The following is a 20,071-nucleotide window of genomic DNA, read 5'->3' as shown; positions in this document are numbered from 1 at the left end:
AGTTTTGAGCTTGATTCCTAGAGATCAAACCAGTAGATTCGCGTATTGTGGTTAGATTCTTTTTTTTTTTTTTTTTTTTTTTTTTTTGGGTGAATAAGAAATAATATAAAACAGAAAATTTACAAAGATACAAGGGGCATACCCCAGGCCCTAACAACAGAAAACAACACGAGCCTCAGCACACAAAACACCGAAGCCCGAAAATATAACAAAGATCTAGACCAAACCTAGGAACTACATCCGAAAAAGGGAAAGCCAAAAAGAAGCTTAGCCAATCAAATTGTACAAAGGCCATATCCTATGATGAATAGGGACCTTGTACAAAAGACAAACCCAGCAACCAACAATCACCATTACACAGATAGAAAACTCCCTACACAACCCGTAGGGAAGGGCATCATCACACCCACAAAAACTCCCTACACAGCCCGTAGGGATAGGCACCTGTAACAAAACAAAAATAATATACAGAATAGGAATCCAAACAAAACCGAAGAAAGGAACCAAGAGGGGCCCATCTACCGAATTGCTCAGAAAACCTGTAACCCGAGACACCAAGGTACACATGAAGCCTCCTACACAACCCGTAGGAGTAGGAAGACTGCACACTCCACCTGTGAACAAATAAAATAAAATAAAAAATAAAAAGAACAACCACTGATTAACTCCCACTTGTAGCATAGCAAGGCGCTTGGAGCAGCCATCACCATGGTACATACACACACTGCCAACTGCCACCCAAATTTGAACAGCAGTCAGCCACCACTTCTCCACAGCAAGAGAGAAATAAGCTGTTAACAGCCTCAGGTAACTACGGAGTAAGGAGCTACCATACCACCGAACCACGCCATAAACCACAACCTGCCATGAGTAGGAATTACCACCTCCGTAAGGAAGATCATAAAGCAGCAGAAATAACAACCACACAGTATAAGACCTCCCCACACTCGGCCCACAGTAACCAACATTCTTACACTCCATATAGAACCTCACATCACTTGGCCCACATCTCACCAGATTTCTCAATAGAACAAGATAAGTAGTATACTTGAAAGCTCCATAAACCTGCAAAAAAAATATATAATATATAATAAATGTTAGAGCAAAACAAGTATATTGTCTCTCTTCACTCAACCCACAGTGGCATAGAGAACTTTGCTTGCTCACATCACTCAACCCTCCAATCAGCCTCTTCAATGATATAGAGTGCATCATAATCTGATAAGAAAGAAGAGAACCTACAAATAACAACCAATTAGTAAAACCCCACAGTATATGCTCACCATCACTCAACCCTAATTGTAGGTGAACTCACATCACTCATACTCCTACCAACTGCAGTAGCATTGGTCGGCTGCATAATCTTGTAGGGAAGGTTCCATTTCTCCAAAAACCAGTGATCACCTGCAGAAAATTTAATGTTATCCAAAGAAAGGAGCCTACCCCTAACCATTTGGATAATAGAGTTAGTAACAACCTCTTCAGGTTTGTGGACCTTACTAAAGATTTTACTATTCCTCTCCATCCAAATGTGGTAGACAGTGCATAGAAAAGACAACCTCAGAACCAGCATTTTCAAAGAATTACCCCTAGTGGATTTAGTAGCAAACTCAACAGTACCCAGCCAAGACAGAGAAGGCCAGTTAGTATTACATTTGGCCATCATGCCACCCCAAACCCTGGAGGAAAAAATACACCTGAAAAAGAGATGGGAATGATCCTCCTCAGGAGCTTGACAGAAAGGGCAGCAAGGATTAGAGACAAGGCCAAAAGATTGAAGCCTATCACCAGTATTAAGTCTCTCATTAATGGCCAGCCAAACAATAAAACTAACCCTAGGAATAAGAGGGGGGCCCCAGATAAGTTTAGACCAAGGGACTTTAGGCCCTTTTTTCCTCCACCAATCCCAAACAGATTGGATAGAAAATGTACCATCAGCAGTCAAGCTCCAAACCGGAGTGTCAGAAGAGCCCGGAGAAGGTAAGAGAGATGAAGGAGTGGAGGAAATCCACTCTTTAATCTCCCAAGAATTAGAAACAGGCCACTTCCAAGAGCAATTAGAGACAATAGAACTAACCTTGGAGCTGTCAGGAAGGTTAGTATCATAAAGGATCCTAGGCCCAAACCTCTGCCAAAGAGAACCTAGAGGGTGCCAGTTGTCATACCAAAGAAACACAGTGTCACCATTACCAATCCTAAATTTTATGAGAGGATAAATTAAGTTCCTGAGAGACAAAATTTTCCTCCAAACCCAAGACGGATCACTAGGGGTCTTAACGGACCAGAAACTCCTACCTTTGAGCAAGTAGGACTTGACCCATTGGCACCACATAGAACAATCCCCGCCCGAAAACAGATACCAAACATGTTTGGCTATAGCAGCCTTGTTCCAGACTTCCAGATCCTTAAAGCCAAGGCCACCTTCACTCTTATTTCTGCAGATATACTTCCAAGCAATCTTAGCACTATGCTTTTTCATCTCAACCCCAGACCAAAAAAAGGATCTAAGAATACTCTCAATGTCGCTAATTATCTTCTTAGGAAGGATAAAAAGAGAGGACCAATAAACCTGCATAGAAAACAGGATAGACTTTATGAGTTGGGCTCTACCAGCATAAGAGAGCAATTTATTGGTCCAACTTTTGATCCTCATGGTAATTCTCTCCACCAGAATATGGCAGTCAGACACTTTAAGCTTAGTAGTGATTAAAGGCACACCAAGATATCTGACCGGAAGGGAACCCTCAGTAAATTTTGCAATCTGAAGGATTTCCTCTCTAAGCTGTATGCTACAACCCGAGAAGAAAATGTTACTCTTACTAGGATTAGGAGTGAGACCCGACAAATCTCTAAATTCCTCCAAACCCTGCATGATAAGATTAACAGTACCAGGGTCCCCTTTGCTAAAGATCATCAGATCATCAGCAAAACATAAATTGACAATTTTGGTTTTTTCACATCTCCAGTGGAATTTAAACAGGGGATTTCTAGACTTTTCAGCCAAAATCCTAGCAAGGACCTCCATAGCCACCACAAATAGATACGGGGACATAGGATCCCCTTGTCTTAACCCCCGAGCCCCTTTAAAATACCCCTGAAGGCTCCCATTAATACATATCGAAAAAGAAGGGCTCGTGATACAAGCCTTTATCCAGGTAATCATGCAAGGAGGGAAAGCCATAGCTGTAAGAGTATCAATAACAAAATCCCACCTCACAGTATCATATGCCTTCATAATGTCCACTTTCATGGCACACTTAGGCGTAAAGGACTTCCTATGGTAACCTCTCATAAGCTCTTGGGACAGGAAAATATTGTCCGAGATCCTTCTACCTTGGACAAAGGCAGATTGCACAGGATCAATCAAATCAGGAAGAGCCAATTTAAGTCTATTAGCAATGATCTTGGCAATACATTTGTAGACGGTGTTACAACAAGAGATGGGTCTATAGTCACCAACATGCATAGGGTTGGGAACTTTAGGAATGAGAGCAATGATGGTACTATTGACCTCAGAAAGAAGTTTACCAGTATCAAAAAATGACTTGATGGCTAATGTGACATCCTTACCAACAATATCCCAAGAATTTTTGAAGAACCCAGCGGAGTACCCATCAGGACCGGGGGCTTTGTTGGCTTTTAAGGACCAAAAAACCTCCTTGATTTCAGTCTCAGAGACAGGTTTAGACATCAAATCATATTGAGAAGGAGAGACTTTTTTATTCACCAAAGATTGAATTCTTGCGAAGCCATTATACTGGTCCACACAGGGAGTGCCAAATAACTTGGTATAGAAATTGACAAAAGAGGTGTGGATATCAGAACTGTTAGTGGACCTAGTACCATCACCCATGTCAACACTCAAAATTTTCCCTCTGTTGATATTGCTCTTCACAGACCTAAAAAAGAATTTGCTATTACTGTCCCCAAGCCCAAGCCATTGCACCCTGGATTTTTGAAGGGCAAGACTCTCTTCTAACTTGCTAAGCTCAATGTATTTTTTCAACTCCTCTCTCTCCTGAATTTGTAGCCCATTGTTCACAGGATCTTTATCCAGCTTGTACTGGATCAGCTCCAAATTAGCCTTAGCATTCTGAACACGGGTAGATATTTCACTAAAATCCTTTTTGTTCAAAAGCTTAAGGCTGGTTTTTAGAAGCCTAAGTTTTTGACAGACTCTAAACATCGGAACGCCCCGGATATACTGCCCCCAAGTGTTAGAAACCGTACTCAGAAAATCTGGGTGTTGAGACCAGAAATCAAAGTATTTGAAAGGTTTCTTGAAGGAGCTCATAGAAGCATTAATATTGACCACAGCAGGGGAATGGTCAGATATGCCAGACGGAAGAAAGTTGGCAGTAGCCTCAGGAAACTTATCCAGCCAAGCCTCATTAACCAGGACTCTATCAATTTTAGTAGCAATATAAGCCCCTTCACTTCTTTTGTTAGCCCAAGTGAATTGGCAACCACCATAAGATAGGTCAGCCAACTCAGATGCAATCACATAAGAATTAAATTCCTCATTTTCGTTTGTCCAGTTAGAAGTCCCCCCAATTTTTTCCTGCTGGTATCTAATAGCATTAAAGTCACCCAGAAAAACACAAGGATCTTTGGATTTAACACGGGAGATATCATACATAGATTCAAAAAAAACCTTTCTCAGAGTGTGCTTATTTTCAGCATAGACAAAAGTTGCATAAAATTTTTCATTTGAAGCCAATTCAACAACTTTACACAAAATATGCTGATCAGACATGGAAATCATTTGAACATCACAAAAAACATTGTTCCAGCACACCCAGACTCTACCAGTTTTAGTTGGTTGTGAATTAGAAATCATGGACCATTGACCAAAACATTTAACACAAATACTGCTCTCATTTAACTGTTTTATTTTTGTTTCCAAAACCCCCATGACATGAATATTTTCTTTAAGCACAAAGTTTTTAACTTCTTTATGTTTAGAAGGATCATTCAATCCTCTAACATTCCAGGAAGCAATTTTGACATGCATAGGGACACAAAAAAGAGAGTGACATAACCCACAACCAACTAAAACTGAATTACCTCTTCTTCCTCCTCTGGCTGCTACTACCTTTGCCAGAGGATTTATTCACCTGCTGGGATGGGGTAGCAGAGCTAGCATGCACCTTTCCAGCCTTAGTTTCCTTTATCACTGTGTCTACCACTTCAGCAGGAATTGGAGCCACTATTTTTGCAATCTCAAAAATCCTCTTTTGAAACATATCCACATCACTGCTTTCGGAACTGTTCTCTTCCCCGGACAAACCCTTATCACCCGAAGTCTCCTGAGTATCAAGGGATTGATCAGATGAGTCCACCCTTATAGTTACAGGTGCAGTAATTGGAATTTCTTGATTTTCCACCACTGCAGACAAAGGTACAGAAACTGGGTCTGGGATTGCCTCCACTTCTGGAATAGTTTCCAAGTCAGGTTCACCCACCTTTCTCTTCCCCTTAGCTTGAACAGTGGCCCAGCCTTCTTCCTGAACATTAATGTTTTCCTCAGACGTCTTCTGGAGGGATATCAAATGAGCCACTTGTTTAGACACGCACTTTTCAGTGCTATGTCCAAATATTTGACAGTGTTGACACCTGGAAGGCAGTCCCTGATATTCAGCTCGGATTAGAACAGCCTCATCAGCATGCCTAATTTGGAAGTAGGTTGGCAATTTTGAGGTGGCCTCAATTTCCACGCAAACTCTAGCAAATGCCACCCTACTACCCCTTGCCGTAAGCTGGTCCATGAAAAGGGGGTTACCAATAGCACTAGCAATCCTACTCAAACCATCAGGATCCCAATATTCCAGAGGAATATTAAAAAATTTCACCCAGACTGGGATTTTGGTTGATTTATCTTTTGTAAGTTTCATCATCCTTTTCCACTGTTTCAGAATAAGGAGATAACCACCTATATACCACGGGCCTCCTTCAAGAACTTCTCTGCAACAATCAGGAGTGTCAAAAATAAAAAACATAAAGCCATCCCCATTAGTTAAAACCTCCTTAAGGCCCTTAGTTTTCCACAGTCCAAATGCACTATTACGCAGATAGTTGTAGCCCACCCCCTTGTCAACAAAATAACCCACAAGGCAGGAGTCCCATTTCTCTAGCGGATCTGTACGCGAAGGCATATTCACAACAACACTATCCTCAACAGTAGTAGGAGGGATATACCTGAGCTTAATATTTGACCGGGTAGATGCAGCCGTGATATTTGCCCAGGAGCGTTGTTCTGGGCCCCCATGCTCGGTCCTGTTCCCAGCGGCACCACCACGACCTCCTCGCCCCCCACGATAACTACCTCCCCCCCTAACAGCTCCTCCTTGGGAAGAAGAGGAGTCCCTAATCGGAACTTGCACATCAGCAGCGAAAGCCATATCTGGATCTACTGAATCAACACAGATCTTGTTTTCCCCACGATTACGCGCTACAATCACACTATCTAGAAGATTTAGGAAGCTATTATACTCTTCCTCCACAATATCAGACCAATTTGTGCTGATAGCATTTCCAATCGGCGTCGAAGGCTCACAGCTTGTTGCAAGAGGCATCGGCTCTTTCAATTTCTCCACGGTCTCAGGAATACGCACATCCGCTGCTACCAAATCAACCCCCAAACCAGGCCGATCTACTGCAGAAACAACAACCTGCGTTTGGATCTCCACATCGGACGGATTAGCCGTCGGAATCCCCACATCTGCACCATCACTAGGGCTTGATGGAACTTCCATCGCTATTTCGCTCAAAATCGCAAATCTATTCTCGGCTAGATTTGGATCGACAACTTTAGGGATATTACCTCCCACGCCCTCACCAGTAACACCCTTGTTAATCTCACCCAGGTTAGCATTAACTGCAGACATCGGTAATCAATGAGGTATTGAACCCTAGAAAACCAGGTTTTCTAGAGAGATGTCAGAGCTTCATGTGACTCTGTCGGGATTTCTCGGTCCGTACTACTTACCATTCTTTTCTCAAACTTTCTCTTCCAGCTCTCACTTGTGGTTAGATTCTTGATCTACTCTTGTCATTCTTATTGATCACCTAGCTGCATTGCATGATCGAACCCGTTTTGCATGTCATGCATCGATTTAAAGTTGGTTTTAGAAAGAGAAAATGGTGTTCATGTGTTCTTGAAATAAAAGCCTTGTTTGATCCGAAAGTTTGCATTAAGATTCATGCTTTTGTGTTTGTTTCCATAAGATCTTCGAGTATGGCTACCCAGGTCCATGTTTTTGAATTCATAGCATGAAATCTCAGATTTTGTAATAGCAAATTATGATCTTGCATTCATCCTCCTCATGTTCATGTTCTTCATGTTCGACACGTTCTTCAAGAGAGGGAAACCCAGATTTTTCCCGACCTCATTTCCTTGAATGTGGCCATCGAGGCAACACCTCGACAAGCAGGTGTGGGACCTCGGCCTAGACCTGGTAATCGCCCAGCATGTTTTTTCGAGATGGGAAACAGTGTTTTGTTTTGATTTAACATTAGTTTTGAAGGATGCTGAGATCATCTGTATGCATGTGAGCTTGTTTGAAAGTGCATTCAATAGACCTTGCCATGTGTTTGTAGGACTTGGACTCTCGCTTGACCCCGACGTTGAAGAATTAGGTGAGTGGTATTTTTTTAATAAAGTTATGGTACTAAGTTTTGATAAAAGTTTTGCCTTGACTGTTTTGGAAAAGTATTTTTGTGAAGCATGAATGATGATCCCTATTTTGTATATCAAGTATTAGCCTTGTTTTGAATGACAATCTTGAAAGTCCGTACGTGCTAGGGGACTATAAGCATTTGTAGCACAATTTTGAAAGTCCGTACGTGCTAGGGGACTATAAGTATTTGTAGCACAACCTTGAAAGTCCGTACGTGCTAGGGGACTCTAAGCATTTGTAGCACAACCTTTGTTAATGTTATCCCTTGGAACTTGAAAGCCTTGAAAGACTTTAATTGTCGAGACTTAAAAGATTTGTTAGATAAACTTGATTTGCTCTTGGAATTTGTACAAGATGTATTAAAGCTATGTAAAGATGTATGCCATTCCATTTAAGTTTATGCACTACTCTCATGGACTACTTAGCTTGAAATTTATTGCTTCCGTATTTGTAAGCCCCATATGTATACTCTGATTGTGTGCAAATCTCGAAAGTTGGCCTTCGGTAATCACGAATTACTGGCCATCATGGCACCATTCTACTAGGGGCGGAATGGGGTCGTGACATTAGAGGAGAGAAAAAATAATAGGAAAGAAAATCAAAAGGAATTCAAATTCATCCCTTTGGACTTAAAAATTGAACACTTAGTTGATTTAGAAAACCTTAAATGAGGTGCTTAAGTTTAACTAATATCCTTATGCTACAATTACTCAGAAACTTCTATTTCTCTAGGCTATGCAAGGTCAGTTTGAATTAAACTTGGCCACATATGCAACTGAAACAATTAGCGGCCTAAACCAATTGGTTCATTGAACAAAACAGTTGATCGAGAAGGATATAGAAAGGTAGAGAGAAACATTCGTCTTGAGAGGTAGAAGAGAAAGTCAGAGAAAAGAAACAACAATAGGAAAGAATGCAATGAGAATTCAAGCTCATCGTTTTGGACTTGTGAATTGAACACTTAGGTGAATTAGAAAACCATAAATGAGGTGCTTAAGTTAATCTAATATCATTAAGCTACAATCACTCAGAAAATTCTCTTCCTTAGAGTCTAAGCAAGGTTAGTTTGAGTTAAACTTGGTTGCTTAAGCTAATAAAACAATTAGTGGCCTAAGCTAATTAGCTTCTGGAACAAGATAGAGAAGGATGGAGAAAGTTGGAAGGAAACATTCTTCGTGAGAGGTAGAATAGAAAGTTAGATAAAAGAAAGAGTAATAGGAAGGAAATGGTGCACTGTCCATTTATCTTTCTCACCCCTTGAGAGAGAATGTGTACTGTGTGAGTTACCAGTCCGGTGAATTCTTTTCGGCTGGTTTTGTTATCAATACAGTGAGTTTTGTGAGTTGGGTTGCGGTGTTGTTCCTGTGCACCATTTGTTACGGCCATATGTTGTTCATATTTTGGCTGGAGTGTCTATTCCATTCATGTATGTTCTGTCCAGCTTGGGTTCTTCAAGATGGTAAGTTCTGATCATGTTGTGAAATTGTTGCAACCGATTTTCTATTACGCCGGTGTGTGTTCTAGTGTAGTCCATCCATGGCAGCGTTTCGGCACTGTGGTGGTGTGGGTGACGTCTTAAGTGTGTAGCTCCAGCGGGGAGTTGCAAGAGATGTGTGTGCGGGTGCCGACAGTTGGTAGCTGGTGTGTCACCGGTGGGTACGTCTGTTGGTCTCATTCTGGTGGACATTGGTATAGATGGTTTACCGACGCTCTAAGAAGCTCCGTCGTCTGGTTTGTGAGCTTCGCGAGCTTCACCGTTAGGTGGTCTAGCCTTCCGATGTGTTTTTGGGTTGACAGGGGTGGTGGCGGTCTGCTGCGATTCACAGCCGCCGATTTGTAAAGCGTCGGTGATATGTTTCAGAAGAGTTTTTCGTCTGTCCATGTTACCGGCGTCGCATGAAGAAGGTAGACTGGTGCAAATGGTTTGAGCTTCACGCTCGTTGGTGCGAGTGACCACGGTTGTGGTGCCGTCTGATTTTGCAGATTGATACATGGGGAAGACAAACTTAACTTTTGCGTGTGGGACAACCTTCTCACGTGGGATGATTTTGAAATTGTGGCTGCTTGTTTTGTGGTAAGACTGGTTTTGTGTTTTACTATATTTAAATATAGTTTGGTCATATATGATATTGCCTATAGAGTAGGCACGTGGGTTATAAAGGACAGGTTGCTTTTCTTTGACGTGGGTCCCGCCACCTTCAAATTGTGAGCATTTTGTTCTATTCTTCAAACACGGTTTTTGAGCTGATGTGGGGCAGTAGGAGTTTGTGTATGTATTTTATATATATATATTTTAACTTGGTGGGTAGGTTAATTGGTGTTTGTGGTGGGGCCCGCCACAATGTTTTGTTTTGATATTATTTTGAGGTTCCAGCTTTATTTTGTGATGGGGCCCGCCACTACATGAAGATTTGTTTTGGTAGCTTTATTTTGTGCATATTATAATATATGCTTTGAGCTGCAAAGTGGGGTGAATGGGCCCACAAAGAACTTTCGGGTGCTTTTGTGGATCAAGGAGCTGAAATTTTATTGGGCGCACGGTTTGTTGTGTGTAATTGGGCTCCTTTTGCGCTGTTTTGTTTATTTGGGCTCATTTTGGACGGAATGCATATATTTCTATATTGGTGAGCTCATCTATTTCTGTTTAGTCATATGGCAGTGGGTTATTATAGTTGATTGTTTCATTTTGATTGACCATGTGATCCTCATGTGACTTGATACGATGTGAGTTTTGGGCCATCTCCACCAAGAGTGATTGAGGGGTCACTGCTATGGGGAATAGTAGTTCGATGACTTGCTGAGTTAGAGACTGGGAGATGAGCGGGAGGATAGCTACCGGTTTATGGTTGCTTCTTGTCTTCATGTGACCCATCCTAATTGATTGTATTGCCACGCCTGACATGGAGTGAAAGGCACACTGCCGTGGGGTTTGAGGCTTATGATCTACCAAGGTAGGGACTGGGGGATGTGATGTTTGATCTGATGCGATTTTTGGCTATGTATTGGTCTGTTGCTGTGGGGCTATTGTTGTTTCACTACGACTTCCAAGATTGTTGATTATGGTTGCTGCTTGTGCTAGCTTCATGTGAATCTATCGGGATTTGTCGTGGGATAGATTTTTTCTCTCCGTCATGGCTTTGGTTAGTGGCTAGGATGTCACGGCTGTGAGGAGTGGAAGGCTTATTGGATTCCATGTGCTTATCTTCGGTAGAGACTGGCGGCTTGTGGGGGTGGCTATCCTCTTTTGATCGAGCTTGTGGGTTGCAGCTTTGTGTGTATGTTTGTTTTGTGTTACTAGCTTTGTGGTGTGTAAATTGTATCTTCGCCCATATATCTACCCCAAGTTACCATCTATTATCTCTGATAGTAGGGGTTACTTGGGGACAAAAAGGATATATGGGCAAAGTTGAGTTATGTTGTTTTTTTCTGTTGTTCTTCTGCGTTGTGCAGTTGTGTTGTTTCTCTCCCCCTTCCTTAAGGGGATGTAGTGTTCGTATTTCGTAGATTCTGTAATTGTTAATTATTTGTCGTTGGGCGTGCCTGGGGTATGCCCCTTGTAAACTTGTACATTTCATTGTCTTTATTTTATGACTTACTCACCCAAAAAAAAAAAAAAAATAGGAAGGAAATGAAAGAGAATTCAAATTCATCATTTTGGACTTGGGAATTGAACACTTAGGCGATTTAGAATACCATAAAAGTACCTTCCTAAAAAAAAAAACCACTAAATGAGTTGATTAAGTTTTAAACTAATATCGTTACTCAAAAAATTCTCATTCTTAGAGGCTAAGCATGGTTAGTCTGAGTTAAACTTGACCACTTAAGCTAAGGAAACAATTAGTGGCTAAGCTAATTTGTGCCTAAATAGAGAAGGGGGGGAGAAAGTTTGTGAGGAACATTCTTCTTGAGAGCTAAAAGAGGAAGTTAGAGAAAAGAAAGAGAAACGAGAAGAAAATGAAGGGGAATTCAAATTCATCCTTTTGTACTTGACAACTGAACACTTAGGTCATTTTTAAAACCTTAAATGAGGTGCTTAAGTCAAACAACAAGCATTAAGCTACAATTACTCAGAATTTTTTTTGTTAGAGGCTAACCAACGTTAGTTTGAGTTAAACTTGCCCACTTAAGCTAACGAAACTATTAGGGGCCTAAGCTAATTAGTTCTCGAACAAAATAGAGAAGGATGGTGAAAGTTATAGAGAAATATTCTTCTTGAGAGGTACAAGAGGAAGTCATACAAAAGAAAGTGAAATAGGAAGAAAATCAAAGAGAATTCAAATTCATCCTTTTAGACTTGAGAATTGAACACTTATGTGACTTAGAAAACCTTAAATGAGGTGCTTACGTTAAACTAATGTCGGTAAGATACAATTACACAGAAAATTCTATTTCTTAGAGAAGGCAAGGTTAGTTTGAGTTAAACTTGGCCGCTCAAGCTAATGAAACCATTAGTGGCCTAAGCTAATTAGTTCCTAGAACAAAATAGAGAAGGATGGAGAAGGACAGAGAAGGTTAGAGAGAAACATTCTTCTTGAGAGCTAGAAGAGAAAGTTAGAGAATAGAAAGAGAAGTATGAAGAAAATCAAAGGGAATTAAAATTCAACTTTTTGGATTTGAGATCTGAACACTTAGGTAATTTAGAAAACCTTAAATGAGATGATTAAGCAAAACTAATATCTTTAAACTAATATTACTTAGAAAATTCTATTTCTTAGAGGCTAAGTAAGGTTAATTTTACTTACCCAAAAAAAAAGTAAGGTTAATTTGAGTAAAACTAGGCAACTTAAGCTAATGAAAACAATTGGTGGCCTAAGGAAATTAGTTCCTAGAACAAAATAGAGTAGGGCAAAGAAAGTTAGACAGAAGCATTCTTCTTGAGAGTGAGAAGAGAAAGGAAAGATGGGTTAGAGAGAGAAGCTCCCATATCTCTCTAGAAACTCCTTGTTTCTAGGGTTTTGATCTCATTGAGTGATGATCGGAGTTAATGCTCTAACCAAATCTGAGTGCTCCCTTAGTGCACGTGTACGCAATACTGGGATGGAAGTTTTAGGGTTGGTCAAACCTACTGAGGCTTTAGGTTTTGTGCAAAACTCGTTTGAAGTGTTGTCTTCGGAAAACATGGATCCATTGGAGGGGAGTCCTAAGGATCGCGATCTTGAACCTGATCAAACTCTTGAGGCCTCGCGTAAAGGGGGAACCATGAGGCAAACGGATCTGAAGTTGGGATCTATGGTTACATCGGAAAAATTCCAAGAAGTTACAGATCGTCTAGCGAGGCTAAAGGCTCCTACAACTTCCAATGAGGGAAGGATTGCTTCCACTCCGGACCCCCCCAATCTTAGGTGGTCAGATTCTGTAGAGGAGGGAAACCTAGTGCTCCAAAATCTTCCTGATAGTCTCGTTGTTACACGTAACAAAGTTGATGCTAGGATTCGTGGTGCTAGTGACAATATAGCATCGGATCCTGCGATTGGGATAGAAAGGGGTACAATAGCCAATGAGTCCAACCAAGAAGTGCATCCGATTGGGAACTCGGGAGATCCAGAGGCTGATAGTGACTATGAGGAATTTCTAACTCAACGAGGGGCGTTTCCACAAGGTCGAGGAGGGAGAGGGGGACGTGGTCATGGGGGGGGCAGAGGACAAAAATCTTGGGCCGAGGTCGCTGCACCGTCTGCTCAATCTTCCATCCCTCTCAGGTATGTACCTCCCACTCGTAATGAGGGGTATGTCAGTGTTGAATTACCACCTAGACATTACTCTCTAGGAAAATGGGATTCATGTCTAGTGGGTTATTTTCTGGATAAGAGTGTCTCCTATAATTACATGAGGAATAGTGCTCTTAGCATGTGGAAAAACAAGGGTTTGAAGGAGATTTTAGCAAATGGGGAAGGTTTCTGGTTTTTCATCTTTGACGATCCAGACTGCTGTAAAATGGTTCTTGAGGGTGGGCCATGGTATGTTGGGGGGTTTAATCTAATCCTCAAACAGTGGACTAGGATGATGAAACTAACTAAGGAGAAAGCTACCAAAGTCCCTGTTTGGGTTAGGCTTTTTAATGTGCCTATGGAATACTGGGATAGTGATGGACTCAGTCGAATAGCTAGTGCTGTGGGAGTTCCTTTGTTTATGGACAACCTCACTGAGAAAGGTAGTAGAGTCTCTTTTGCCAGAGTGTGTGTTGAAATAGATGCAGCATCTACACTACCAGCTATGTTTAATGTTAGTTGTGGAGGGGATACCATTGTAGTAAAAGTAGAATATCAAGGTCTCCCAGCAAAATGTGATCATTGTGTAGCTTTTGGGCATGCTACAACTAGATGTGTTAAATCACAGGTTGAGAAGTTGGTCAACCTCCAAAAGGAAACTGAGGAGAATCCAGACCCTAGGTGGAGTACAGTTACAGCAAAAGGTAAGAGGAAGGTGGGGGATCCTGAAGGAATAGAACATGGGGTGCAGAATGAAGAGGTAGATGGACAATTGGGTGCAGATACTGAGACCATACCAGAAGGGGTAGAGGCCCATAATACCCAAGTCCTGGAAGAGAAATCACATCGGGAGGGTACCTCCAGTGACAGTAGCAAAGTTGAACCCAGTCCTGGTGGGAAGGTCAATTCCCCTAACACTACAGCTTTGGAGAATTTCCAGAAGGACCTAGTGGAAATAACAAGGCTTGCTCTTCCCAATGAAACTGAATTGATCACTAAAGTGGAAAGTCTAGTGGAAGCAACATAGGCAATGAACAGCCCAATACAAAAGCAAATCCAGCAGAAATCGGCTGCAAAAGGTAACTCCTCTGGCAAGGGCAGTAAAAGCCAGAGGAAAAAGCAAAGGTAACTTCTGTTTTGAGTGGCTGTGGGTTACTGCCTTTTTTGTTGATTATCATATGACTTTTAAAATTGCATCATGGAATGTTAGAGGTTTCAATGATACCTCTAGACATAAGGAAGTGAAAAAAATTTTGTTACATGAAGATATAAAAGTCTTAGGCATTTTGGAGACCAAAATAAAAGCTGCAGACGAAAAGGCACTCCTTTCATCTTGTTTTCTAAGTTGGTCCTTTTTGACTAACTCACAACCAACTAAAACTGGGTGTATTTGTGTGTGCTGGGACCCTGCTTTCTGTCAAGTTAACTTGATTGAAACTTCTACCCAGTTTGTTTTTTGTGAAATTTTTGTTTTGGGTGACAACTCTATTTTTAAAGCTTGCTTTGTATATGCTGAAAATAAGCATGCTATTAGGAAAGAGTTTTTTGATGATATGGTTAAAATTTCCCAGTCTCAGTCCAATGTTCCCCTTGTATTCCTGGGGGATTTTAATGCAATTAGGTACCAATATGAGAAATTTGGGGGTACATCTGTGTGGTCTCCTGAGAAGGAGGAGTTTAATTCTTGCATCATTCACTCTGGTTTGGCTGAGCTCTCTTATAGTGGCTGCCAATTCACCTGGGTCAATAAAAGGGATAGTGGTCAGTACATTGCAACGAAAATTGATAGGGGTCCTGGTCAATGAGGGTTGGCTTGACCTGTACCCTACTTCTTGTGCAACTTTCCTTACTTCCTCTATCTCTGATCATTCTCCTGCTGTGGTTACTATGTCTGAAGCCATTGTTTCTTTTAAGAAACCTTTTAAATTTTTTGACTTTTGGTCAAATCATGAGGACTTTCTCCCTGCTGTATCAAAAGTGTGGCATCAATATATTCTGGGAGTCCCTATGTTCAGAGTTTGTCAAAAACTCAGACAATTGAAACCTGTTTTTAAGGCCATGAATAAAAAGGACTTCAGTGACATTTCCACCAGAGTGTTGGCCACCAAATCTGAGTTGGACTCTGTTCAATGGAAGTTGGATAAGGATCCTGGCAAGCCTGAGCTACAGAGACTTGAGAGAACTCTCTATAAACAGTATGTTGATCTGACTATGGTTGAAGAGAGTTTGGCTCACCAAAAATCTAGGGTTCAGTGGCTTAAATTGGGGGACTGTAATAGCAAGTTCTTTTTTAAGACTATTAAGGGTAATATTAATAGGGGTAAAATTCTTAATATTGAGTTAAACGATGGGAGTATATCTAACAAGCCTGAAGAGATTCAAAATGCCTTCACAAATTTTTACTCTGACTTGTTTGGTACTCCTATTGCTGGCCATTATGATGGGTTTGAAAGAATTAATGCCCTTGTTAAATCTAGGGTCTCCAATGATCAATCTGCTCTCCTTGCTAGACCAGTGACTGATCTGGAGATTAAGGATGTATTTTGGTCTCTTAAACCTAACAAGGCCCCTGGCCCTGATGGTTACCCTGCTGGGTTTTTCAAAAAAATCTTGGGATATTGTTGGTAGAGAGGTTACCCAGGCTATTAGAACCTTTTTTGAGTCTGGGAAACTTCTCTCTGAAGTCAATAGTACAATCATAGCTCTCATCCCTAAAGTTCCTAACCCTGCAAAAGTGGGAGACTTTAGACCCATCTCTTGTTGCAATACGATATACAAATGTATAGCGAAGATCATTGCTAACAGGATTAAAGAGGTCTTGCCTGACCTCATTGATCCTGTGCAATCAGCTTTTGTGCAAGGCAGGAGAATTTCTGATAATATCTTCTTGTCTCAGGAAATTTTGAGGGGTTACCATAAGAATTCCACTACCCCTAAGTGTGCGATGAAAGTGGATATTATGAAAGCTTATGATAGTGTGAGATGGGAGTTTATCATTGATATCCTTGTAGCCATGGCTTTTCCGCCCATTATGATATCTTGGATCAAGGCTTGTATGACAAGTCCTTCTTTCTCTGTTTGCATTAATGGGAGCTTGCATGGTTATTTTAAGGGTGCTAGAGGTCTTAGATAGGGAGATCCTATGTCTCCTTATCTCTTCGTTTTGGCTATGGAAATCCTTGCTAGAATTTTTGCAGAAAAGTCCAATCATCCTCTATTCAAGTTCCATTGGAGGTGTGAGAAATCTAAGATTGTCAATCTTTGCTTTGCTGACGATCTTATGATCTTCAGTCGTGGGGATGCTCCCACTGTTAGTTTAATCATGCAAGGTCTGGAGGAGTTCTCTTCTCTTTCAGGCCTTACCCCTAGCTTCAGCAAAAGCAATATTTACTTCTCGGGTTGTAATGGGGATTTGAGAGAGGATATCCTCAAAATTGCTAAGTTCACTGAGGGTACTCTTCCTGTCAAATACCTTGGTGTCCCCCTGATTACAACTAAGCTTAGGGCTTCAGATTGTCAAATCCTCATTGATAGGATCACAAATCGTATTAAGAGCTGGACCAATAAAGCTCTTTCTTATGCTGGTAGAGCTCAACTCATTCAGACCATTCTCTTTTCTATGCAGGTTTACTGGTCCTCTCTCTTCATCCTCCCCAAGAGGGTTATTAGAGAGATTGAGGGTATCCTTAGAGCCTTTTTCTGGTCGGGCACGGATCTTAAGAAACATAGTGCCAAAATTGCTTGGTATAAGATTTGTGTGCCTAAAAATGAAGGTGGTCTTGGTTTTAAATCTTTAGAGGTTTGGAACATGGCTACTATAACCAAGCATATTTGGTTCCTCTTCTCTGGAGGGGAGATGTCTATGTGGTGCCAGTGGGTTAAATCGTATTTACTTAAGGGCAGAAGTTTCTGGAAAGTAAAGGTACCCCACAACTCATCTTGGGTTTGGAGAAAGATTCTAGCTCTTAGGGATAAAATATCACCTCTTATTATCCACAAAATAGGTAGGGGTGACTCTACCTTTTTATGGTATGATAATTGGCATTCTCTTGGTCCTTTATGGAAAAAATTTGGGGACAGAATCTTGTATGACTATAATCTTAATAGTGAGACTAAGGTCAATCAGATTGTGGATGGGGTTTCTTGGAAGTGGCCTGTCCCCAACTCTTGGGAAATAAGGGAGTTGATTTCTTCCACCCCCACTAGCTGTAGACCTAACCCTCTACTGGATGATCAACCTACTTGGTCTCTTTCTGATGGGAAATTCACTATTAATGATGTTTGGAATCATTGGAGGCTTAAGCTTGATAAAGTTGTTTGGCATAAATTCATCTGGGGGGCTCACCATATCCCTAGGGCTAGTTTTGTTGTTTGGATAGCTGTCCAGGAGAGACTTAATACTGGTGACAGGCTTCAGCTATTTGGCATCTCTCCTACACCAATTTGCCCCTTTTGCCAACATATTACTGAAACTCATTCTCACCTCTTTTTTGATTGTGTCTTCTCTGCTAAAATCTGGACTGAAATCAAAGCTAAATGTAATGTGCAGTGGCCTGACTTTCAGTGGCCTGGCATTATCCCCTCTGCTACTAGAGAGACTAAGAGAAGGTCATTAAGATCCATTATCATCAAACTGCCATTGTTGTGTTCTGTTTATATTATCTGGCTTGAAAGGAATAACAGAATTTTCAATAAAGAATTCAAGCCAGAAGAAGTGGTTGTTAAAATGATTGTCCAACTGATTAGGGGTAGATTGTTGTCTATCACAAATGTTCCTAGAAATGCAGGTGACAACTGGTACATTGACCATTGGAATTTGCCTGCTACTGTTTTGAAGCCCCATGCTCTCGGAAATGGGAGGGCTGTTGAGTGATGTGAGTTTACTAGATGAGGGTCGAGTGAATGTAAGCAAACTGAGTGCTTTTTTACTAACTATTTTCTTCTTGTGTAGTAATGAGAAGTGCTTGGAATTCAATGAGGGTTGAGTGTTGTGAGTCCAAATAATGACAACTAACAGAATTGTGGGTTGAGTGATATAGCTACTCACAAATGTTTTATCTAATGTTTATATATATTGTAAGCTTTATGTGCAGGTTATGGTGTGTAATGGTGTGATGCAATGCTGTGTGGGTTGAGTGATGAGAGCCTATATATTGTGTGCTAAATTCCAAATACTACAGAGTGATGTGAGATTATTGTGGGTTTAGTGATGTGAGATATATATGGTGGTACTAGTATTAATGGAATCTGTCCATGATTACTAATGGATTTTTTCACTCCATGTTGGCAGGTCTTTCTATATTGTCTAGTGGAGGTCTATTTCTTGGTTTGGTTCTTGGGATATTTGGCTTGAAGCTGGCTGCTGAATGCGCCGCTGGATGTTTTCTTCAGGGATATAAGCTGTTTTCCTTATTTGTTTTTTAACGATTTTAGTTACTTTACCTATCCTAGCGGGATGTGCTAGGAATTAAGTGGTCCATGTTGACCTGTTTTGTCTCTACTTTTGCTTTACTGTTTGGTGCTGGCTTTGTGTCCTGCTGCTAGATATGTAATGCACAGGTTCTGTTTTGTTCTCCAATCCTGTTTTCGGATTTGGGGTCGTTGCTTTGTGCTGCTTTGGGGCTGTTAGCTCTCGGTTTTTGGGCTGTTCTTTCGCAGTGTTCATTTTCCCTATCTCTCTTGATATGGTTGCTGAACAGTGTGTTTTTTGGTTCTCTTTTGCTTTATCTCCTTGGTTTCTTGGTTGCTGTTTTATGCTGTATAGTTGCTAAGGAAACAATTAGTGGCTAAGCTAATTAGTGCCTAAATAGAGAAGGAGGGAGAAAGTTTGTGAGGAACATTTTTCTTGAGAGCTAAAAGAGGAAGTTAGAGAAAAGAAAGAGGAACGGGAAGAAAATGAAGGGGAATTCAAATTCATCCTTTTGTACTTGACAACTGAACACTTAGGTCATTTTAAAAACCTTAAATGTGGTGCTTAAGTTAAACAACTAGCGTTTTTTTTTGGGTGAATAAGACATAAATAAAAGAAGAAGATTTACAAGATTACAAGGGGCAAACCCCAGGACCTAACACAACTATACAAAGAAACCAAACTGGAAAATAGGCGAAACTAACAGCCAAACTAAAACCCACCAACCTGTTCATCCTCCATATGTACTAGAGATAGAGAGAGTGAACATGAGCAATAACCGATTTTAGCAGAGTAGGAAAAAAGCCAAACATTTGGTCCAGGAAACTACGTCCTTGCCAAAACAAAACCCACGCAACTGTAGCACCCACCCAGGAAGTGAAACAAAACTGTTGCATCCGCATGTTCAAGCATAGTCAAGATAACCCAAGAAAGTAAAATTTCCTACATAGCCCGTAGGTATAGGAAATAACGCCCAAAAAAACAAAAACAACCAGTTAACATCTGTACAAACAGAACAAAACAAATTACTACAATGTAGAAAATAAAGACGAGGATTTCCACAATGACACTTCTCCACATAGACTGGCGCAGCATGCAGCCTGGTCCTTTTGTCTTCAAGACTCCAATCACAGCATACCAGAAATAATACCAAGACATCAGCATCCAGAGATGGGACTTCACCTCAGCAGACAGTCCACACAGCACAACAGAACTGCCTATTGCACATAGTAAAATGATCTGTCATCAAAGGAAAACTACATTTGTTACCCAGC

General features: G+C 40.9%; 1 protein-coding gene and 1 long non-coding RNA gene across 2 annotated transcripts; one reads left to right on the top strand and one right to left on the bottom strand.

Annotated features, from left to right (window-relative positions):
* Nucleotides 1–419: 419 nt before the first annotated feature.
* LOC145803451 (uncharacterized) lies at nucleotides 420–6,887 on the bottom strand. Its single transcript, XM_082896721.1, has 6 exons — nucleotides 5,068–6,887; nucleotides 1,316–4,982; nucleotides 1,168–1,218; nucleotides 716–1,065; nucleotides 540–614; nucleotides 420–444 (listed from the first exon to the last, which is right to left on the bottom strand). Exons 1-6 carry the CDS (start codon nucleotides 6,885–6,887, stop codon nucleotides 420–422), a joined length of 5,988 nt encoding a protein of 1,995 aa, XP_082752847.1.
* Nucleotides 6,888–8,837: 1,950 nt separating this feature from the next.
* LOC145804410 (uncharacterized) lies at nucleotides 8,838–19,051 on the top strand. The gene is made up of 2 exons (XR_014346081.1): nucleotides 8,838–9,753; nucleotides 18,678–19,051. It is a non-coding gene; the product is annotated as an uncharacterized LOC145804410 (long non-coding RNA).
* The last annotated feature ends 1,020 nt before the right edge of the window (nucleotides 19,052–20,071 follow it).

This window comes from Camellia sinensis, chromosome 12 (genome assembly GCF_055761805.1).
Source record: "Camellia sinensis isolate YWXY chromosome 12, ASM5576180v1, whole genome shotgun sequence".
Taxonomy (NCBI): Eukaryota; Viridiplantae; Streptophyta; class Magnoliopsida; order Ericales; family Theaceae; genus Camellia; species Camellia sinensis.
The sequence above is the reverse complement of the archived record's forward strand: the minus strand, read 5'-3'. Positions and strand labels throughout refer to the sequence as shown.

Coding starts and splice junctions, on each gene's coding strand:
- LOC145803451 (XM_082896721.1), bottom strand. CDS start 6,887: ATGTCTGCAGTTAATGCTAACCTGGGTGAGATTAACAAGGGTGTTACT. Junction 4,983..5,067: donor AGCCAGAGGAGGAAGAAGAG/GTAATTCAGTTT, acceptor CTGGAATGTTAG/AGGATTGAATGATCCTTCTA. Junction 615..715: donor GCAGTTGGCAGTGTGTGTAT/GTACCATGGTGA, acceptor ATTTGTTCACAG/GTGGAGTGTGCAGTCTTCCT.